We start from the raw sequence: 23845 nt of genomic DNA on the forward strand, positions 1-23845 counted from the left end.
TTTTATGTAAAAAAGAAACATTTTATTTAACTTAGCAATATACAATAGATTAGTTCTTCCTGTACTCAAACAGGAGAGCCTAGTCTCATGTGTTCATCTTGCTCTTCAGAAAGGAGTCTTATTCTCTCCCTCAGCTTCTCTATTTCTTCCTCTTGCTGTCGCACCTTCTGTTGTAGGTTAGAAATAACCTGAAAATGAGAGCCAGTTTACTTCAGCTAGAGCCAGGCAAGGATAAAGCCTTCCTCATCTGTTTGGATTGCATTTACAATCCACTACAGCCACGTGCTGCAGCACCACAACTACTCTGCACACTTGATACCACACCTTAGTCCACAAAGTAGTAGGACAAGGAAATGGAAAAATGATAAAACGATTCTGCAGATGTAATGAAAAGCTTTTGAAGCTTTTCTGACCTATAATAATACATCTCAACTGTCTAGTCTTCATAAAGTTACTGACAGTTAATAACCATTTATCTCACTGCAAGGACACCAGAAACATTAATACAGTGGCCTAAATAATCATGAAAAGTCTCAGTCACACACACTGAAGTTCAAACAAGTGTATCCAGGCAGGATACAAAGGGCATTTCCTTTCCCCTGTGAGGGCTGAGGTTACTGGCATCACTTACATGATCTGTGGTGTGGAACAGTTCGCTGTCCTGAAGCTGAGCAGCAGTTGGTCTGTCTGTGGAGCTCTGACTGGTGAGGAGTTCCACATACTTGGCTTGAGTGGGCCACTGCTTGGAGAAAGTCTGAGGAATTTGGCCAGTCCTTAAATGTGTAAGAACAACTGTTCTTTCCATTTCTGTTCCAAATGGCTGGAAGAGTTCTAGCAGGATAACACCCATGCTGTACATGTCTGACTGGTAACGGAGTGAAGAGAAAGTTCTCTGGTGACTGCTATTTTCCTCATAAAAAAGTCATGATGTGAAAAAGTTTCACAACAATGAAGTTTGATGATGATAGGAAAAGTATTGTGATACTACTAAAGGAACACAAATTCAAACCTATAAAACATTCTCATGATGATATAAAAAACAATTTTTGCATTAATAGTAAACTAGAAGGCAATGTAGAAATCCATGTTTCAACAAAAACATTAGTAACAGTAGGAGGAATATTTATGTATTTACCAAATACTATGTATTTACCTACAGAAAGGTTTGATTTATTCCAATTATCTATCATGTGTTAATAGGAAAAAACCCAAACAAACCCACAAAACCAAAGCTCCCTACCTTGAAATCATAGTGAGATCCCTGCAGTTGTTCTGGTGAGGCATAGAGGCAAGTCCCCACTCCTGAAGTGTGTGTCAGTCCTTTAAAAAAGTCAATTTAGACTTAGCTAGTGCTGTTACCCTTTCACTTAACAGTTTAATACTTAATGATTTTAATATAAACACTGAAGCTCATTAACCTTTTTTCTCTTACCATTTACCCTTTCTGTCTGAAACCACTGGTCTGCATCATCCCAAAGGAGGTCTCTGCAGGCTAATCCAAAGTCACCTATTTTTACCTGATGATCTGATCCATGTAGAAAGATATTTCTGGGCTACAAAACAAGACAGAGAACAATTTAAAAATATATCTATATAAAGAATTATGAAATTTCAGCTGTTTCAAAGTCTATAAAATCCAGTGTTTCACAAGTACAAGATAACTATTTAACACTTTGAGCAGTGAGAAAAAAATAGTCACTGCTTATACCAAATTATGTGTTAGCAACACCATTTGGGCTGAAAGACCATGTATCTAGAATCATCTAGAAAAAAGAAAGGAAAAAAAGCAAAACAGGAAAACCCCAAAGATTTACTGGAGAGATAAAGTACTTTTTTTTCTCCAGCAAAAAATGGGAAATTTGCAGAACAGTAGTCAAACAGAAACAAGTAGGAATAGACAGGAAATTAGACAGAGTGATGTAGCAGAAGGATGACTAAACACCACTGGGCTAGACGTGATGTAAAACAAAATACACTTTCCTGTGTGATAAGCACAGCTGCAATGTGCTGCTTGGTTCTGGAAAGCTGCCATGAAAAAAAGCCAGATTATGAGAGACTTGAGAGCTCTGAGAGGGAAAACTGAAATAGTTCTATTCATGTATTTTGGCTTTAGGACCACTAGGGATGAGAGGTATCTAGAAAGAAAGACACTTGCTCAGGGGGCAGAAAGGAAATAGCTGATCTTCTGTTGGAGTATAAAGTAGATGTGAATCCCCACTCTTCACTTCTTCAATGCAATTTCTTCTATTTAAAAGATGCAGTACTTTTGAACAAGTTCCTGGGCTTCTCATATTCACTGAAGTAAAGACATGATCCAGGACACCCATCCACTGGACCTCTGTCCTCAGCAACTCACATGCTGAAAGACTTTCCTGGAGTATTATCACAGAAATTACTGTCTCTGCAAGGTATCTGCAAAATCACCATTAGGGGAATGTGTGGTGAAAACAATGAGCACTGGCTCAAAACCAGGCTCACAGGAACTCTATGGAATTCTGGAATTCTTTATACAACTACCAGGACTTCAGACATTTCCACACTTTAATCATAATCCTCTTGTAAGTCAACGTAATCGAGTATGGTACTGCTTTAGAGGAGATAGTGTATTTTTCCATATGTAACAACTAAATTCTTAAGAGCCCAGGTCATGTCCAATGCAATATGAAGTTGCTTTCACTCTCTCATAATGTGAGTTACCTTTGTTTTCTTCAGCCTCAAGTAATAATTTGATGAACTTACTTTAATGTCTCGATGCATCACCCCCATGCTGTGGATGTAGCAAACTCCTTCTACTAACTGTTGAAAAATTTTCATTGTCCAGGGGACATCCACGAGCTGGTATGGACCTTAAAACAATTGACATTATTTCAGCTAATTGTACCCTGTTATCTAAGTTTATGGTGGTATGTCTTGTTGAATTCTGTTTATTTATGCTGTGGAATAAATTTTTAACAGAATGAGCATATTTTAAATATGGATTTTCTTTTTGCATCCTAATCCTTCTGCTGTTGTGCTGCCCTCTGAAATTCCCAATCTCCTCTGGCTGTAGCTGTCCTTAATGAACTTGGCATCTCATTGTTTTTATCATTTCCCACATTACTGTTTTATTAAACTATGTTGTCTTCCTGCTCTGATGACCCCCATCTAACGTGTCTGTTGCCCCTTTGAGCACTCACCATTTACTCACACTTGGATTTCTGTCTCTTCATGTCTAACCTGGGGTAACATTCACTTTTCCTCTGCTGTCACCCATGAAAGTGTGTGAAAATGGTGTTTTGCAAGGGCAAATGCCCTAAATAATTCTGTCATTTCCTAATCAGGAACATCATCTTTTAGCTCATAAAGGCTAAAAGCCTGTGACTACAGGAGAGATTAGTGGAAATCAGCCCATAGTTCACTGGTAAACCTGACTCCATGACTGAAGAGAAGAACAGATTTATCTCAATAGTGATTAAAACTAAGATGAAACATTAATCACGCACTTCATGTTTTACAATCTGTTACACACGTGCTTTTTTTATACAGCCACCCCAGGGAATGGAACATGTCTCTAATGCTTTAAGAGCATTAGACTTGTTCTTCCAAATGTCAACAGTTATTGGTGCCTGCTTGGTATCAGGACCTGAGAACTCCCCTGGGACTCAGGCAAAGTACATGTGAAAGCCTTTAGACCTACTACAAATTAGCCTGCATAGCATTTTTGATTCTTGGGAACAAACTTTTAAGTTTGTTGTAACCTGTCAGGATCAAATAATGTATTTGTATTTTCCACAGCAGACAAATTAGCCTTAAAACAGCTGAGAAAAAAAGTAGATTCTGTCAATAAAAAAAAACTATTCCAAAAAAAGGAGTATTGCCCAGACACTGATCTCCCCAGATAACAACTATGCCTCAGGCACAGAGTCATGCTTTTTTGAAGAGTTGTCTAAAACTCAGGAATTTAAATCCTTTTACCAACATCTATCACACAGAAATTCAATACAAGCTGCTATTTGATTAACTGACTAAAGCATCTCATGATGAAGATCTGTATTATGAGCTGCTGAAGTAAAATAAAATCAGGCAACTGGACTTCCAATGACCAAAAAAACCCAAGTAATTATGTGCTTTACAATGAATAAGTAAATTTTCAGGACAGGGATGAATCTTACTGGAATTTTCCTCTGTTCTCTTGTTGCATCTTTTATTACGGTCAACAATCCAATCCCACAAGGACAGTTCACACAACTGCATTTGTATATAAAGCATCAAATGATACTCCACCTAAGAGAAAAATAATGGGCCATGATTTTGCCACTGTAATATGAACAGTATTTCCTTAGTTATTGTCTTTAAAGCTAATAAACCCAACAGTTATTAAAAATCCCCTCAAGAACCAGACACTGAAATGACATCAAGTACAGTATTACTAAACTACTGCATTCAAGAAGCAGATGCAACAATGCTGTCTGGTTCTGGGTTTTTTTTTTCTTTGTTCCTCAAATTTTAAGAATTTTATATGATAAAAGCTAACAAAACTGCCAGATACATACTTTAATATTCAAACTGGAGTTTAAATACTTCTAGATATACTGAAGAGAGGTTCATTCCAACCTGATAGTATAAAATACTATAAAATAGAAAAAAACCCAAACAATTAACTTCTTGATATGAAATCATAGAATTGTTTAGGTTGGTCCAACCATCTTTACCATGAATATGTAGCTTAGTTTCTGATAATGTACCAGTTCATCTGATAACCTGGACAACTCAAGCAGACACCTTTAAAACTGGATTTCTTGCAAGAGGGAACTCCAAACTGTAGCAGAAGCTTGAAACATTCCAGAGCTGGTTGTGTTACACAAAACAGATCAGCATGGTATAAATGCTAACAGAGTTTTATAAGCACAGGCCATTCCCTGCCCAAAGCTGCTTTTCTCTTTTTCACATGCACCCCTACACTGTATGGGCACCACATGGCACACAGACACTTCCACCAATAACATCTGCATGAGCCATCGCTGCTGAATGCTGAAGTCTGATGGGGCTGTTTTATGCAGCAGTAGTATTTTTTTATTCATGTAGGTACTTTAAAATGACTCAAGATGACTAACACATGGAAACTTTCTCACACATGCTGAGTTTTGCCAGCTCCTCTGGTCAGCTTCCTTGTCGTGGTGTTTGTTACCCACTGAACTTTTGGCTCTCACTCTTTCACATTTATCATTATAAATCATTCCACTGTCTACCAAACTGCTTTACAAACATCACTTAATTAGACAGCAGGTAAGTATATTTAAAGAGAACTGTATTTACCTCAAACTCTCCACAGAGAGCTACATCATTCTTGGAGCATTCCTCAGTGCAGGACTGATTTTCCGTGCCAGCGTCTTGATCCACACTGGAATGAGGTCCCCGGGTGGAATGATTTTTCACATCACTTGACATACTGCTAACATTATTTACAGAGTCCTCTGGTAATTCTATGGAAAAGTCACATTTCTTTGGTTTCACAGACTCTTTACTGTTGCTCTTTGTAAAATCATTCCTTTTGTCTATATTTTGCACCGACTCGCTCCCCAGATTTCTGAGACTGGTACTGTCACAGGGCTTCTCTTCTTGTGAAGTAAGGTCAGCAAAGATTATTGAACTGTCACTTTCCACACTCTGAATGTGACAGTGATCACTGAAAATAAAAAAGGGAGAAAAATCCAAATAAGTACAGAGTTTCATACCATCTATTGTCATACACCATACTGAAAACTTTTCTTTTTTGTAAGTGCAAACTGCACTCCCAAGTAAAGAGTTCAGCTGCTTCCCCACATAAAACTCCAGGATTACATAATTGGCAGTGCAGGTTCCAGCCACTGTAATACCTTCCCCCAGCAGGGATTTGTGAGAGCTGACCCAGACAGCTCTGTGTCACAGAGACAGTCCTGGCACACAGCATTCACTGGACATGCACGAGGCAGCTCCAGCCCTTGGAATTTAGGAAGTTACACTCTATTCCTCACACAATTCCATCTCCTCACTGGAAGGGCTCACCACACCTCTGGGAAGCAGAAGGCCCCATCACTCCAATACAACCCCACAGCACTAATCACTGTTTCTGCCTGGCACAGAACCTTTGAAGTGAACTGGAAGCCCAGTGCCACATCCTGGCACTCAGAAGCTGAGAGAGCCAAAGGAGGCAGAAGTATCTTCAGCTTATGCAACAAGAAGACAAACACTGACAAAGATAATTCTGACTTTTTTAGTTATAATTTGGAAGCAAAAAGCACTGTATGCTGAATTCTGTAGACTTTTAAAGTTACTTAAAAAAAAGCCTTCTGTTAAAGTCAAATACATTACCACTGAGATTTGTAATACTCACTTGCTACTCTCTTGCTCCAAGGATAACGGCACCAACTCCATTATTGTTTTAGCTGTTGGATGAAAAGATAAATATGGTATTTTACAAAATAAAAAGTGTATGCATATATTTACTAAAAATTAGCATTTAAGCTACAGCATTTTACTGAATTTAACTTTGTTACCTGTAGATACCTCTAGATTACCTCTATTTCTGCTGCTGCAAAAGGTGCTTGATAAGCCAACTAAGAAGAAACCCTAATATGTATTTAATTTCTCTTTAAATGAAAATATATGTTGAACAAAGTCACTAAAAGGGTTGTACTGGGCTCTCAGATATTTACTTAGATTGCACCTTTAAAAATTCATCCTGTTCAAAATAAGGCTTATATGACACAGCTAAAGAAGCAGCTCCACAAGGCCACAGCCTTCACATCATGCTGCTGCTGTTTTGAAGACATTTGATATTTGGGAAATAATTTTCATTAAAATCGTATTTTTATGTGAACAAGATGGTTTTTTTAGCACACTGAAGCAAATATAAAACCACCAATCTTGTAAGACAAGGAAAACCACTAAGTACCACAGAGCCCACCTACAGATCTCATTATGTACTTACATTATCACCACTAAATACTTGTGAAGGATCCCTAGCACTAAACAGTTGCACCTTTTGAGATTCTCCACATCATTGGTTAAAAAATTTTTGCCTGTTTTACTATAAACTTCCTATGCATTTTCTTTTGTGGTTATAGCTGGCTGGGCAACAAATCACTGACTTGGAAAGCAATAAAGCCATACAGAGCACAACCAAACCTCCCAGTAAGAGAGGATCAAAGATTTAACTGCTCAAGGCATTCAGGGAAAGGACAAGAAAGGGACCAATGGATTAGGGCTGCAAAGGGACTAAAGGATGGAATGTGGAGAGCTGAGAACAAAGAAACTGAAGAGAAGAAAAAGGAGACCGAGAAGGTGCAAAATGAACACAAAAGTAGGTAAATTCTCAACAGTTACAGACAGGAGCTGATACACAAAAAGATCTGGTTGCTCTGTCAGTGAAACACAATTCATCAAATTTAAAAACTCTTATGTGGAAAGCGAAGTAGGAGTTTGGGGGGTTTTTTTCCAGATAGCAAGAGAAGCATAGAGGGAGACTTATTCTAGTTTTGCTACAACTCTGCAGCTTCAAAACATGGTAGCTTCAAAACATTTGTGATTTTTTTTTCCCCTATTCATCACTTTCCCCCAATATCTGAAGTGGCTCATTGCCCAGTATCCATTCACCTGTCAACTCACTACTTCTTGCCTTAAAAGGTTTAATGGAAATTAATGCAATGGCATTGCACTGAACTTCACACAACTTTAAAATCCTCCTCATATATTACCAGAAGTCAAGCTAATACTTCCACAGTTCCAAATTCACCATTAAGCAACAAATATGCTACTGGGTAAGGAGGGACTGAAGTGCATAGATGGACCTGGTGACTGATCACCTCTAATTTTCCTTTCTTATGGTTGTTTTAATGAGGGGGAAAAATAGTTATTTTATCAGACAGGGCATGCTCTCCTGCAAATAACAGCACAGAGGTTGTAAGATGCAAGCAAGAATAACACAATATGCTGTACTTTCCTTTTGGATGTACTGTTTGGACTTGTTCCATCCAAGCAGTGTGGTAGCCTACAATATTGGGATGCTGCAGCCCAGCCAGCACTTTAACTTCTCGTAGCACCTAAAAAGACCAGAAAAACCCCCAGTGTGACAGTTCTGAGTGCTTAGTAAACACAAAAGATAACAAAAAAATAACACTTTCTCACAGAGAAAGAACAGATAAAATTATTACAGTAACAGAGAATATCTGGAAGCTTTAAAATGAACTGTGATTTTCGTGGTCGCAAAGATGATCAAATTAAAGTAATTAATATGCTTCTTTTAATGGACTTAAATACATCTCATTTAATTTTTTAAGTAGGCATTGAACACGGTCAAACCTTTAGAAACCCAGAATGCATAAAAATTGTATTAACATTTTTAATGTTTTGGGAAATACTAACTGCATGAATAAATTACATCAGAACAAGCTACAACCAACAAGGAGTTACAACAGGGACAAAACACAGAAAGAAGAATACCTTCATGCAATCTCTTCTTGTAGCCTTCTTAATTTTAATTTTTTTAATAGCATAGAACTGACCATCTAACTTGTTTTTGACCTGAAATACAATTGCAATAGAACAAAATTAGATGTTAACACGTTTAGATTAATTAATTAAATCCTTTATAACCTACTACTTTCTAAAAATTAATTTCTGCACTCCGTTGATAGGGAGCCTCACTTCTATCAGAGAATGAAACTGGGTTTAGGTCCCAGCTGGGTAAGATAAGGATACTGTACTGTTGTCTTCTTTGAGGATTGCAAACATCTAATCCAACCTTTGTGAAATACATACCCTTGCAGCTATCTTTCCATTAATTAAAAAATACTGACAGGTCCTGATAGCTGTTTAAGCAGCTGTTTAAGCTATCAGGACACAACTATCCTTTACATATGGCATGTACCACATGGGGAACCTCAGGCTGGCCATATACTACAAATATTTAATACACTTCAACACTGGGTTGGACAGTTTACGCTCATTTTAAGCTGATTTTTTTCAAGCAGCCACAACTGAAGCATTGGGGTGTGCAGACTAATCAGTTCCTGAGGCTGTTTAAAGTTAATATATCACAATATTTCACATGTGAAATAAGGAGCTTTCATTCACTTTTAAAGAGTCAGAATACACACAGTAAAACATCTGATATATCCTGCTTCTGACAAACTGAAAACTAACCACAACTGAGCATCTTTTGAAAGGAAACACCAACTTCCTTCCAAGGTGCAGATTTGCAACTCTTCTATTCAAAAAAACCACTACAGCCAAAACAGTAACTCTAAATTCCAAACTGAAACTAGATATAAACAGATCAGTTATAAATGGGAGGTAAAGAATACCTTGTATACTTTGCCATATCCTCCTTTTCCCAGCCTTGCAACCTCATCAAATTCATTCAAGTATCGTGAAGTCTGTGCTTCAAAGTGAACTTCTTTTTCCCTAATCAGAAAAAGTTAGGCTGCATTAAACTAAATTACAACTTGTAAGCAAGGTAAAGGTGTACACATTCTAGAAATACTATACAATTATGAAAACTGACATTATCATTCTGTACCAGTCACTGTTTCAGAGAATACTGAAAACCAGCAGACTGCAAGAGTATGCACATGTGCTACAAACTCACCTTCTGTGTTAACAGAAGTATTCAGAATGTTTTACATTTAGGCCTGATAAATCTTGTTTTCCTGAATGGTGGCACCAAATGTAAGAGTTGTACTGAAGGAGGAATTTTCATCAGATAATTTTGAAAATTTGGAGAGATTTTTACTTTTTTTTCCTATGTTTCAGAGCCAAAATATGAAATGCAGTATTAATTAAATTCAGAGCAGAACACAGAACTTTAGGGAGGGAGTTTAGTATTTCTACATGCTTTGAATACATACCCAATTGCATGAAGCTCTCTGTTATCCAGTTCCTACAAAACAACAAAATCCAACATGAAGATGTGCCATACAGAAAGAATAACAGATCTATTGTGCCACCAGCACAGACAGCTTAATCAAAACAGAAACTACAACCATGTTCTTACAAGAAAATGAGGTTACTGACAGCCATTCACATGCTGCAGAGAAAGCTTCACCAAATTAAAGTATTATTATCCCACTGGTAATCTGTTAACATCTCTCTGCTAGAGAGATTACTGCCCTCTCAGAGTTCTGCTGGCAAACAGGATAAAATGAGGGCTCTAAAATGTGCTTAAGACAAAATTAACTAGCTTAGGTCGAGCAGCCAGAGAAGCAAACTGGTCTGATTCAGCCTGAAGGACAGTACACAAATTATGCCCTCCACTAATGTAAATACAAGGGTGTTAACAAAACCAACAGTTTAAAGTTGAAAATGGATGTCTGTCCGTTGTCAAAAAAAAGCTGTAGCGATACTTAGAAACACCTTGCCTGTGCTTATAAACATTTTAACTACTTTTTTAAGGGTACAAAATATTGCTGGCTTCAAAAACTTTGGTTTGCACCAACAGAACCAGAACATGCCATCCCAAACAACTCCGTGTAATTACTAAAACGACCCAATCCATTATTAAAAGAACCCCCAAACAAAAGCTCCTTAATGCAGAGGTTGCCAAAGACGTGTAACAAAGCTTACCCCATTAAGTATTTGTTGATTAGCTGCTTTCATCAGCTCAGTAATGGCTCTATTGTGCTGCAGTCTTACAGTACTAAATTCATCACAGAAGGCAAAAGGAGAGAGCAGCCCTGTTCTTGTGAAAGCCTGCCGAAGTACTGCACAAAGGAACAGAGAAAGGTCAGAGACACATTAAATAAAGCCTGCCAATAAGACCATGTAAATGAGAAACTTTATTGGAAAGGTAACACATCTGAAAAACTGAACGGTCCCTCCTACTCTAATGCTTGTTCCGTACTCTTTGCAATAAAAACTAATTAAATCCAAAGTCGAGCTGCTCTCTGGGAATTCCTTTGCATTTGCCAAGCCCTTCAGGGTCATAACTGCATCTCGTTTTCTTCCTCATTTCAGCTGATGAATTATACAAACATCCACCCCTTCACTTACATTTTACTTTTGGACTAATTTTTATCAGTGAAAAGAAAAAATTCAAAGCAGGTTCATCAATTAAAATGACTCATTTATAATCAAAAGTGGTAACGTCAAGATTTTCTGATTCCCATCCAAACCCACAGACGTGTGCACACCCTCATAATAAAGAATGAAGTCACTCCCTTCTACCACCACCTCAAGCACCTCATCTTTCTAAGCTGGGGTAAAACAACTGTGACAGACAAAAAACCCTAACATATGCTGGAGATGGGTGCAACTGCAGAGATGCTACAAAAAGGTAGTTAAAGTTTTAGGACTTCCAAGATCTTAAAACAAGCCTGCTCATAAGAGTTTTTTCAGGTGTTTCTTTGGTACCAATATTTCACAAATCAGCCTATTATTTGTATTATTTGATCTTTTAAAGGAGATAAAGTGAATGGGAAGTGAACCTGCAAGAAATCAGGAATTTTGCTACACAAGCCTTCCGGAGACAGTCACACACACTAGAGAAGTGGGAAAATCCCACCCACGAGAACATGAATACACCAGGCAAAACCACAAACCAGATACAACTGCTGGAGTATGGGTTTCTCTTATTCATAGAATTTAAACTACCTGGGAAATAGGTTTAAATTGTACCAATGGAGGAATGTAATTTTCCATATGTAAGTACACATAGGCAGCTACACACTTTAGAAGATGCCCAGGTTGTTTTTTATTGTTCCTCTCACAAAAGGAGGAATTTTGGTAGGGTTTCTTTCCCAGATATCTTTTTGTTTGGTAAATACTAAGACCCAGGGCCAAACATCTACATCAGACTTCAAGAACAAAAAAACCCTACAGTTGTCTGCACTGTTGTTACTGGATGTTATAAATGGCTTCCATTTCAACTATGAACGATGAGATTTTATTTTCTACAGTCATGTACAGTAATGAGAAAAACCTTAGATACTGTTTCTCAAATGCATTAAGTCTATGCCTAAATGAACAAAACACTCAAGGTAATTCAAACACCAAGAAGACAGGTTTTAAAAGTAACACTTCACACTTAAAGATGCGACCTCCCTGAATGAAAAAGACTTTATGGCAAAATAAAGCACTTTCCCAGAACACAATTCTGAAAAATTTACTGAAGACTATGCTACAGCTAATTATTTATAAATATTTTTATTAAATTCCTCTTCTACCTCTGTTTTTAGATCACATTTAACAGTTACATAATTTACACTGCTGCCCTTCTCATGATGCAACTCACATGATCCTTACAACTGTCTGATCCTTACATCAGCAGCAATATTCTGTTACTGTTTTCAAAATAAGACAAGTTGTCATTCCCAATTAAATTGATTCAGGCTATTCATCCTCTTCACAGAATTACTCTTGTCCCAACGGGATGAAACCTACAGCTTTGTACTGATATAACACTGCAATTCTGCACAGAAGGATATTGCTGTAAGGCAGTTTAAGAGACAGGAAGGAACTACTCTTACTAACTTCGGAACAAACACCTCGAATGGACGGGGTTGTGCGTGTACATGTGGCAGAGATGCTCCAGCAGCGACACAAGCAGCAGCTGGTTTTGGATGGTCGAAGTGAACTTCACGAACTTTTGCGACCCGTTTGCAACTCGCAGCTCCGCCGGCACATCGGACTCTGGAAGGGGAGAGTCAGACGAATGAACTTAGGTCTCGGTACACGCCTATTGACCTAAACATCAAAACAACCTACAACCCACCACAGCTCCAACACAACCCTGGCTCACAAAAGAGGCACCACGTGAGCTGCCACTGAGCGAGTCGGTTAAGACGCTAATTAGGAAGCCAATTAATTTTTCTAAGCATGCCCGGAAAGCAGCTGCCCGGGGAGGGGGAGCTCGCCCCGCGACCGCAGGGCAGGGCCTGCCCGCTCTTGCATCACCCTCAGAGCGCAGGGGAAGGCGGCGGCTCCGCGCTCCTGCCCGCCCCGCCAGCCGGGGGGAACCAGGGCAAAAGGCCGCCCTCCCCGCTACCCCCCAGGGCCGCCCCCGGCCCCGCTTACCATCGAAACGCGGCTCCGGGCTCTCCTCAGGGAACTCGATGGCGGGCGGCGCCCGCAGAGCCGCGGCCCTCCCGCCCCGCCACATACCGGGCACCGCGGGGCCCTCCGCTCTGCGCGGCGGGGCCCGCCCGCCTTCCCCGGGGGCGGCCCAGGGGGCCGGGCCAGCCCTTATGGCCGCTCTTTGAGCTCGGAGCGATAAAACATGAACCGGAGGGACAAGCCGGAGAAGGGGGAACTGCGGCGCGGGGAGGCGGGGAGGGATGAGCGGCCGCTCGCACCGCAGGTCCGCGGCGGGGAGCGGAGCGTCCCCTCCCCTCCGCCCGGGCACCGGCACCGCCCGCGCCCCGCGGGAACCCCGCGCCCGGGCCGGGGGTCGCCGAGCCCCCTCTAGCGGCTCCCGGCCGCGGCACAGGGGCGGTGCCGGTCCCCGTGTGACCCGGAGGCGCTCGCTGCTCCCCCCGCCGCCGCCGCCGCCTCCTCCTCTCCTCCCCCCGCCCGCCCGCCTGCCCGGCCGGCGCCGGGCCCCGGATGCAAGAGGCCGGCGGAGGGACGTCATTGTTCCCCGACGGGCTGTAACAGGAGGCGGAGCGGGCCGGGCTGAGGCGGGGGCTGCGGCGAGGGGGACCCGGCAGCGCCGAGTCAAGCGGGGCCGAGCCAGGTAATGGGGCTGGGGGGGAAGCGCCGGGCCCGCCGGCGGCCCCCGGCACAGCCCGGCGGCGCCGCGTGCGGCTCCCGCCTGGAAATCAATGGGCCGGGGGGAGGGGCCGGCCCGGGAAAGGGAAGGGAAAGCGACCGGCGGGAGCAGCCGGCACAGCCCAGCCCAGCCCACCGCGCTGGGGCGCGGGCCGGGAGCTCGGCCGCTGCCCTCCCGCCTGGCGGGCAGCCGGAGGGGGTGGGACCCCCGGGCGGGGCGGGGCGCCGTCCCCAGCACGCGGCGGAGGGACCCAGCCCCGCCGCCGCCACCCCCTGGGCCGGCGGGACCGGCCCCCTCCCGGCGCGGCGGTGCCTCCGCGCCCGCCCTTCTCCGTTCCGCGCCGGGGTCCCGCCGGCGCCCGCCCGCCCGCCTCTCCTTCCTCCTCCTCCTTCCTCCTCTTGCTGCCGCCGGCGTGGGGGACTCGGCGTGGCTTCCCCGCGTCCCGGCGCGGCCGGGAGGGCGGCCGGGGCGGCCCGGCCCCGCGTCCCGCGGCGGGAGAGGCGCCGAGCCCCGCCTGGCCCCGCGTTGTTCCCGCTCGGCGCGGCGGCTCCCGCGGCCCCTCCGCCCCGCGCCTGGGGGGCTCCGCGCCCGGTTCGCCTCCCCTCGCCGCCCCCCCCGCGTTGCCATGGGCACAGAGCCGCCGTTGGGCGCCGCCGCCGCGGTCCGGCCCCCGGGCCGGGATGGGACGCGGGCCCGGACAGGTCAGCGCGGGGCCGGCGGGCGGGCGCGGGGAGCGGCGGGGCGGGGGCGGCCCGGCGGTGTGCGGGCTGGGGGCAGAAGGGCGAGGCGGGGGCTCCCTCAGGGCCGGTCCCCGGCCCCCCTCGCCTGCGTGGGTTTTGTTTTGTGTGTGTTCGGGCTCTTGCCGCGCTCAGCGCGGACATGTTGCGTGCGGTGTCTGCCCCTGCCCCTTCTCCTTGCCCCTTCTCCCCGCCCCGGCCAGCGGCCTTTCGCTGTCGGTGTCAGAACGTTTTCGGGAAGCAAAACCCCTCGGACCCCCTCAGCTGGTTTCGGGTAGCGCTGACCGCGGGCTGGTGTCTGAGGCTGGGCGGGCTCCTGGGTCTGGGGGCGCTCGGGGCTCCGGGCTCGGTCCCGCCACGGCCGGCGGGACGCGGCGCTCGGAGCTGTCCCGCGGCTCGTAATTAAGGGCGAAGAGGTTAATTACTCTCGCCTCTCCTGCCTTTCATTTTGTAACGAAAGTGAAAGCGGCGCGGGGTGCATGTTTGTGTTCCCGCACTGCCCCGTTTGTTTTGGCTCGGAGCGGCGTGTGCGGTGCCGGGATTTACCGGGATAGCCCCGCCCGGGCTGGTGCTGCAGGAGTTCCCTCTCGTTCCCCTGTGCCGCTGGGGTTTTCTTACAATCGCTGCTGAAAACGCTCGGGGTGTACTGAGATAAAGGCGCAGTCGCACGCCCTGGTCAGACGCGGTTCTGCGAACGGGATCTCGTGTCAAACCCTCCCGAGCAGTGATTTATTGTATGCAGAGCCGAGACCGACCATAAATATTTAGCTCCAGCTCGTAACTGATGTGCGTTGTGGCGAGACTGCAAAACAAATCTAAACAACGCCGGTGCAGCGCTCGAAATGGGAGGAAAGTAACTGTTTTATCTCGTTTACTCTTCAGTATCATACTGGGAGAAGTCTGTTATGGGAATAGCACAGGGAAATAACTCTCAATACACATGGCAGTGTAAATTTATGTTCAGCAGTGGTGCAGGAACACAACCTGTATGTACGTTGAACAATGGGCGAGGAAAAATATCAGTATCGATAGTTTTGTACAACTTTGTCGAAGAGATGTGGTGTCCAAATTAAGAATTATATTGACATATTTTGAAAAAGTGGGGAGTCTGAGTTATTCTTACCAGCAGTGATGCCTGCTGGTGTGTAGTGCGTGATATGTGGTAATGTGTTACTCGGTTGTCAAAATAAATTTAAAAATACATAAGGCTTCCCTCACTGGTCAGTACGAGGCCCAGGCTTTTTTTGTGATAACATTCTTCTGTTTGCTTTTCACTGCAGTGTCTTGATTCTGGTTTTTGTCCTGCAAATAAGTTTTAAATATGTTGTTGAAACCCCTTCCCTGGAGATGTCACTGGTATCTGCAATTTGAAGTCTGGATGTTACCTGAAAATCACTGAGCCCAAGAACTATCATCTTAGTCTTTCAAATGGACAAAGATGACTTAATTTTTCAGTGGAATAAGAATGAATTTTTCATTTTTGTGTATTATAATCTCACAAATGGAAAATGTGTATAGATTGGATTTTAAATTGAGAATTTACAGGGGGGAAAATCTAATTAAAGGCTTTGTGCATAATTTGTCTTTTGTGGGACTAGAAGTTCTCCAATTTACTGTGCTTTGTTTGATCTACCTGAATTTTTATCATCAGCAATCAAGTTGTGCCATGAATCTGAAACTGCTTTATGCTTTGTTCTCTCAGATATTTCAGTATAACAAAGCAGCTTATGCTTTAAACCCTCAGTTAAGTTTATAGTTTCCCTAAACTTAAAAGGGCCCTACATGCTGTAGTAAGACAGTAGTAAAAATTTACATATAGAAATTGATAATATATTATGTAATTATTCAGCAGCTTACTATGCACACACAATTACACATAGTTAAAGAGTTATCATCTCAAAACCTAATCAGCATTTTATAAAGTACTTAGTGTCTGTTATTGCCTTTGCACTTGAGGGCTGAGGATCTCTTTTGCTTTCTTTTGCATTCAGCATTTTCTTTTTATAGTTTACATTCCTCTGTTATTTTTCCCTGGCCAAACCTCCAACTCTACAGAAGTAGAACTGAAAAGGATGGTTTTTAATTCAACTTTTTGGTTGATAGTAAACATTGTAAATGTGATAGGTGCAAAATACCACAAGGAGTGCCGTCAAAATTCTGTCCAAACAAATACTTCTTGGAAGGGCAGAAGAAATCCAGGTGGAAATAAATTTGCAAATGTTTTCTGGATCTCCTGTCCCAAGATTTCTCAGAGCTCTATCCCACCCTCTGTGTCTCAGAGGTGTGTGGTTCCCAGGAGCAAAAAGATGTTGACCAAACAACTCCTCCTGGATCTCAACAGGCCGACACTTGAATGTGCCACAGCTCATTTTAAGAAGAAGGTCTTCATAACTATAATGGTTTAAAATCCCATGGAAGTGTAAGAAATGCCATCAGTCACCAGCTCTGCTGAAGTTAAAAGTAATATCACTGCAGTTTTGATGGACAGTTCTACTTTGTGTGTTTAGTTTCATGTTGGGTGCGATTATTTTTGAGTTTTGGAGGTTTGTTTCTTGGTTTTTAATCATACTTAGCAGCTGCTTAGTTCTGCAAGTTCTTTGAGACTCAGCAGCAGGATTTCCAGTAGTCTTTTCTTTCTGGAATGCTTCTTGATGTTCCTTATGTCAAACAGAACTTTTGCCTTGTTACAGATATGAACAATGACCATAGTTAACAAGCCAAAATCCTCAAAGTCTAAAAAATCTTCATCAAGAAGGTCTGACAAATCTATGAAACCCCGTACTAAAAAAATGACGTCACGCACCGCGAGTTTGGGCCGGGTACCACCTACAGAAGATCCAAACAAAGTCTCTGTGGACAAAGGCCCTGGAGGGCATATTTATTGTAGATCATCTCAAAAATCAAAGCCTTTTGCCCAAAGAGATCTAGGTAAGTGTGTCTTCCCCCTGTTTTTTTTTCAAAACAAAACAAAAGTAGAAGCAGTTCTTAGTTGTTGCACTGCTGTAAAATGGGACCATGATGAACCAAGACTTTAGTGGCAGACTTCAATTTTGTGCATCCCCTGAGGCAACTGAAGGGACAAGTGTTGCAGAACTTCTTTGTAAATTAGTTTTGATCTCTTTACAATCAAATTAAGGGCAGCTTTTCATAATACATAGATTTACCCAGGTCTTTCCTGTTGTGCAGAGGAAAGTACATTTTTCCATGGCTACTCATGGCTTCCATTAATCAGAAGTCTTTGAATGATGCTGCTGCTCAGGGAGAGATCTGGTACCTGTAGGGTTACTTTCTGTGCTACTTACTTGCTTATTTTTCTGTCTCAGTTCTTACTGTATAATTACAAGTGTAAGTTTGTGGTTTAAGTTACAGTAAGGAAAAACCCAATAATTTAATTGATAAACAGATGAAAGAGTATAGATGTAAAGAAGCCTGATACTAAAATTAGAGTGTTAATTTGTCTTGCATTAGAAGAATTAAAACAGGTGAATAAACTGTTGTCCAAACCAGTGTGTTGACCAGCAGATTGAAATGGCATCATGTGTTGCTGTGTTTTGGAGCTGGTTCTTCAGGGTGCTCCTGCAGGATGCTACTCTTTAAATACCCTCTTCAAAACAAAACCAGTACATGTCTCTCCAAATACAATTTTGCAGTTGTTAATGACGGGATTGCTCCGCCACAAAGAATTCTTTTTCCACCTGAGAAAATCTGTATGGATTGGCAACAAACCCAGAGTGTTGGGGTTGGGCTGCAGAACCTCGGCAACACGTGTTTCCTTAATTCCACTCTCCAGTGTCTGACCTACACGCCTCCTCTTGCCAATTACATGCTTTCCCTTGAGCACACCAAGTCATGTGAGTATTTTCTAACGTTATAAATCTGTTGGACAGCTCTGAAGGTGAAAGAAAATCAGTGGTTGCGTGAAGGAAATTCTTAGTTGTCCTATTTTAGCAGCAGAAGCAGGTTTTGAACGTGATCTTAAAGGTCTTTTCCAACCTAAACGATTCAGTGATTCTCTTAACAGGAGGCTCAGAATAGCAAATAAAGTGAATTTGTTAGTTTAATGTGCTGTGGTAAAACTTAAAGAAAAGATCATTTCTTGCTTCATGTGAATAATGAAGTACATTGTAAAGGAAGGCATTTGATGAACATTTGGCATTTAGGTTTCCTGCTGGCAGAAAGGTGATAAAATTTGGGATGTCTGCTTTGGAGATTCTTAGTCTTCACAGCCTGGACACTGTAATGCAGTAATACTGTGGTAGATTATATGTTCAGTGTTGACCCATTTAAAAAAAAAAACAAACCCTAGAAAGCATTACAGGCTAATCTCTTATGAACTGAAATAGAAATTTTTAGGGGACTGTGTTAAAATTTAGACTGATTTTATTCTAAATAAAAGTTTCTATTTTTTAAACCCTTGAACTTGTGTTCTTGGAATTCCGTTTTTCTGTTTGAATTTATTTAAGCCTAGGGGAGCCTCTTTTCATATCCATATGTATACTTTCTAGTCTGATATCTTAGTATTTATTCCTAGAAATTTAATTATGTATTGTTCCCATATATAAAAATTATTTCAGTTAAGAATCATGGAATGCTTTGAGTTGGAAGGAACCTTAAAAATCATTTGGTTGCAACCCCCTGCTGTGGGCAGGGATACCTTCCACTGGGAATGTTCAAGGTCAGGTTGGGTGGGACTTTGAGCAACCTGGTCTGTGATTTTAGGCTTTTTATTCTGTACAGTTCTGCATAATAAAATGCCACAAAAATGTTGGGGTATTGGCACCAGGACAAGAGACTGTAGCTTGGGGAGTGGATATTGCACCTCTAACTTAAAGACTTATTTTGGAGGGAGGTTTTTTGTAGCAATTCATATTTAACTAGACTGCAACACTTTCTTCTCTCACTGCTCAGGTCATGTAGAAGGATTCTGTATGATGTGCACAATGGAAAGTCACATCAACCAGGTCCTGTGTTGCTCTAATAATGCCATCAAACCTACATCTGTTATCAATGGCCTTAAAAGTAAGTAATTTAGTATAGTTTTATTTTTTCTAATTTTTCCAATTTCCTGAAGAAGTATTTGATGCATATAAATAATTTTGATACTTTAAAGAAGAGGTATTATAGAAATACTTGTTTTCTTTCATTCTATAAGAGATAAATAATAATCTTCTTGTTTATTAGGAATAGGAAAACATTTCCATTTTGGCAGTCAAGAGGATGCACATGAATTCTTATGCTTCACTGTTGATGCTTTACAGAAAGCTTGCTTGAATGGAAGCACCAAGTAAGCACAAACAAATTAACTTTTAAATGTTCCCTAACCTCTCTTACTCCTTTATTTACTATCACAAATTAAAAATCTATGTCCTTGGTTTGCATAAAAAATGTTTGAGGGGTTAACTCTGTGCCTTCAGTCTTCTGAGGTCTGACTCTACTTTATTTCCAGATTGGACAGATCTTCTCAAGCCACCACACTTATTTATCAAATATTTGGAGGATATCTACGATCCCGAGGTACTTTTAAAAAAATTTACTGTCTTTTGAACTGATCTGTGTCTGTTTGTCCTAAAGGAGTTTGTAACTTGACTAAACTAGTATGTATTAATAATTTAAATTAGCAGGGGGTCCTTCAGCTGTTGTTAAGCCTTTGTATTTTGGTTGCAGTGAAGTGCTTGAACTGCAAAGCAGTGTCGGACACGTACGAGCCGTTCCTCGACGTCACCTTGGATATAAAGGTGAGATGTTCTGGGAGGGTGGGTCGAGAAGTGTAAGGACTTGTAGAGCTTTGTAAAATAAGGTCATTTTGCATAAAAACATATATTACTGGAACAAAAGAGCTTGGGAGTGGATGGGAGTGGGTTGGACTCTGTTGTTCTGTGGAAGCCATGTAAATGGTCTCCATGTTTGTATTGGATTTAAGCTGGAAAAATAATTATTATATCTACACAAACAGTGATGCTATCATAGTTCTCAATTATTCTACTTCAATGTACATCTATTGTTAGACTGATGGGTTGATTGTTCTCGTTACTGATGCCAAAGCATACCACAGATGCTGTCTGTGGCATTGCAGAATTTATTTATTTTGAAGTAGAATCATTTTCATATGAGGTAAATGCTCAGTGTACTGTTTCTGCCTCCTTCTTCACAGTGTTTGCTGGTTCACAATAGGTCACTCAAGTGTGAACTAGCAAGGTTCTCTTGTAAAGTGCTAGTTAAGTGTTTGAAATTTTGCATTTCTTGTGACTTAGTGCTCTAATCTCTTACTCATCCAGGCAGTTACATCTGTCACCAGAGCTCTAGAACAATTTGTGAAACCGGAACAACTGGATGGTGAAAACAGCTATAAATGTAGCAAGTAAGACTATTATTAATTACACCTTAATACAAGATATGTGTTTAATGCAGTGCAGAACTTAGAGCAGAAGTTCTCTTTTGACTTTGTTTGCAACATGATAGTGAGACTTGGCTCTGTTTCATTTTATTTTGTTGTACAACAAATACACTGAAATTGTTCAAAGCTTGGGAAATAAGGCATTTGTTTCTAAGTGAGTAATTTGTGTGTTTCTGTTTGAATATTTGGAAATATATTGTAAGAATTGTGGCCATTAGCTCACATTAGACTTTTATTCCTAGTCTTGTCTACACTGGGGCTTGTCAGCCTTCCTAAGTGTGGAGTTGTACTTTGAAATATGGCCAGAAGATAAAGGGAATGTCTGATCAGTAGTGGTGAGCTGGAGCACGGAGCTGTGGGCAAGGATTTGGGGTGGGAGGTCACACCAGCTTCCTGAAGGTCCTGGTGTTCCCTGTGGGACAAATTGAGGTTGGGTCTTGGTGATTGTGAACAGACTTGGTGACAATCAACCTCTGTGGGCTCATGGAACAGTGTCTTGCACAATTCTGGAATTATGACACCTGTGGATGACTTCTGTCTGAAATGACCCACCCTAAACCTGACCTGTGCTTAGTGAAAGCTGTGGAGTTCAGATGTTCTGTGTGCTCATCAATGTGGAAAATGTTCCAACGTATGTAAGAGCACTGAACACTTGTGTAAGGTATTTTGGCAAAACAAGTTAGTTATTCAAATGTAAACTCAGAAAAGCAAAGACCACCAGGCTTGGTTCTGTAACATTCCTGTCTGATCCTTCAAAATGAAAAATGTAATCCTGCTTTTTGTTGTTGGAAAACTTTAGTTAATTAGCACATCTGAATGCAGATGTTGAATAAAGAGCATCCAACGGGCTGTTGCACCACTTTAATCCCAGGTTCATTTTACTCTGTGGATCCCAGCAAGCAACATGTAATATTTGAGTAATTCCCAGAGTTTCCAGATTATGGCTGAGGATGAGTAATATAACTGTAATAAGCACCTCACATCTGAATTTCATGATCCTTCATTGATGTGGGGGGTGAGGAGTTGAGTCATGCATAAACCCAGATGTTTCAGTCTTTTTGTGAGTTCAAAAAAAAGTTTAAAAAGGTTTGGTGTATGTACAGTATCATTTCCATTCCTGGTAAACTATTATATTACTTTACAGTTTTTTCTAATTGATGTTTTCCTTTTATTTCCTACCATGATTTCATGATTTTTTTCTAATAAAGATTACTGCCTGAAAACTTTGTCTCTAATTACGGGTTTCATAGAATTGTATAAACCACTTTCTTTTTTTTAGTTATTTTGGGTGGGTCTCTTGGTTTTGTTCATAGGCTTTCTCCATCAGTTTGGAATTCTCAGCCTTGTGTTTTGACATCAGAGTTTGAAAAGAGGCTATTTAATTCTTTCTGATTGTTAACTCTCAACAGGATTTTTCTTGACAATGCCAAGTGACACGTTTCAGTCTTTGTCTGTGCTAGTGGTTGCATTTCAGGATTTACTCTGTACCTCCTGCCTTTGAATGCAACCTATAAGATGAGTAATTTTGTTTTGAAGGACTGCAGATGGATTCAGTGTCTTTCCAGACAACCTCAGTACATGAAATCTTAACACTGCCCAATTGTCTCCTGCAGAATGTTTCCTTCCAGTGATTTTTTTTGTTGTTGTTAAATTTTGATTTGTTTTTACATTTTTTACAGCCTTACCTTTTTGGCATAAGAAAGGTTCAGGCATTTCTTTGGCTATCAAAAGACAATATTCTAAATCCTTTATTCTTTGTTCTGTAGAGCTGTGCTCTTATATCCTGCTTTTTTTTCTCTGTTAAAGCTGAAATACAATGTATGGATTTATGAAAAGATCTAACATATTATGCAAGTAAATGTCATTCAAATAGCATAAGCATGTGTGAGGGATGAAAACTTATTCAACTTTTGGGTGGGAAAAGAATATACTGTTAAAAACTTGTCTGTGCTTGTTTTTAAGGTGTAAAAAGATGGTTCCAGCATCCAAGAGATACACGATACATCGCTCTTCCAATGTCCTCACAATATCACTGAAAAGATTTGCAAATTTTACAGGTGGAAAGATCAACAAGGTATGTTTACAGCTGTAATGCTGCTTTACCTTCTTGGAACGGAACATTTCCCAAAGATGAACACTCATTTTAAAGTTGTTCATGTTTTCAGGCAGTGACTATAGTGGAAGAAAAGTCAATATAACAACTATGACTCCTTCATTTTTTAATAGTGATAAAGTTCCTGTGTGACCATAGGAACATACCTTGAAGAGCTAATTCTGTATAAAATAGGTCCCTGCAACTTAAATTATTAAATATTATGAGAATAGGTATTTTTAAGTGAATCAAAAAATATATTCATATAATCCTAGTCTGTGTTTTTAGAAGTGTTCTTTTCAGGTTATTCCATGAATTATTTCAGGATAATTTTTGAATCTTCTTTGTCTGTGTTTAGGATGTAAAATACCCTGAATATTTGGATCTTCGAGCATATATGTCCCAATCCATTGGAGAACCTCTCATCTATGCTTTATATGCAGTTCTTGTACATAGTGGCTTCAACTGTAATGCTGGGCACTATCTCTGCTTCATAAAGGTAGATACAGCTCCATTTCTAGCAGGGGAAAATCTCTGCTGGCAAAGAAATTAAAATGTTACTGGTAACATTTCGAGGGGAAAAGATTGCATTATGTGTTCTGTTTGCTTTGTTGGGGTATGTTTTGTTCTGTGGTGTTCTATCTGTGATGTCCTTTGGAACACATGCAGTTCATCTGAAGATACATTATCTCTGTTTGCAGGCTGGTAATGGACTTTGGTATCGAATGAATGATGCCTCAGTAGAACTTTCTGATATCAAAACAGTTCTCAATCAGCAAGCTTACGTGCTTTTTTATATCAGGTAATAACAACCACTAACACAAACCACATTTTTACTGTCAAATTACTTTTTAAGTCTTTTCACCCCTAGGAAAATATTCCTATTTGTACAATTCACT

General features: G+C 41.4%; 2 protein-coding genes across 5 annotated transcripts in view; one reads left to right on the forward strand and one right to left on the reverse strand.

Moving 5' to 3' along the window:
- On the reverse strand, positions 1-13627 carry EIF2AK1 (eukaryotic translation initiation factor 2 alpha kinase 1). 2 transcript variants are annotated; one of them, XM_051782058.1, is made up of 15 exons: positions 13030-13619; positions 12487-12645; positions 10582-10718; positions 9867-9898; positions 9324-9423; positions 8461-8541; positions 7961-8060; positions 6353-6404; positions 5296-5665; positions 4152-4263; positions 2740-2846; positions 1433-1553; positions 1241-1320; positions 632-865; positions 1-188 (listed from the first exon to the last, which is right to left on the reverse strand). In XM_051782058.1, the coding sequence occupies exons 1-15, from the start codon at positions 13583-13585 to the stop codon at positions 66-68; spliced, it is 2364 nt and encodes a 787-aa protein (XP_051638018.1). In that variant the 5' UTR covers positions 13586-13619; the 3' UTR covers positions 1-65. The 2 variants fall into 2 exon arrangements, with proteins under 2 accessions (XP_051638018.1, XP_051638021.1); XM_051782061.1 differs by lacking the exon at positions 1-188 and having other exon boundaries at positions 686-861; positions 13030-13627.
- Positions 13552-23845, forward strand: part of USP42 (ubiquitin specific peptidase 42) — a 19292-nt gene continuing 8998 nt past the window's right edge. Inside the window, exons 1-11 of one of the 3 annotated variants that reach the window (XM_051782028.1) lie at positions 13552-13687; positions 17151-17388; positions 18111-18311; positions 19369-19479; positions 19642-19744; positions 19907-19974; positions 20125-20195; positions 20736-20818; positions 22817-22928; positions 23305-23445; positions 23648-23748. In XM_051782028.1, the coding sequence (XP_051637988.1) occupies positions 17160-17388; positions 18111-18311; positions 19369-19479; positions 19642-19744; positions 19907-19974; positions 20125-20195; positions 20736-20818; positions 22817-22928; positions 23305-23445; positions 23648-23748 (1220 nt within the window). In that variant the 5' untranslated portion in view covers positions 13552-13687; positions 17151-17159. Of the gene's footprint in view, positions 13688-13711; positions 14425-15202; positions 17389-18110; positions 18312-19368; positions 19480-19641; positions 19745-19906; positions 19975-20124; positions 20196-20735; positions 20819-22816; positions 22929-23304; positions 23446-23647; positions 23749-23845 lie in introns of those variants that run through there. The other 2 variants (XM_051782048.1, XM_051782038.1) reach the window with 2 other exon arrangements.

Source organism: Manacus candei, unplaced genomic scaffold, assembly GCF_025592945.1.
Source record: "Manacus candei isolate 608988 ecotype Guabito, Panama unplaced genomic scaffold, ASM2559294v1 h1tg000002l, whole genome shotgun sequence".
NCBI classification, from domain to species: Eukaryota; Metazoa; Chordata; class Aves; order Passeriformes; family Pipridae; genus Manacus; species Manacus candei.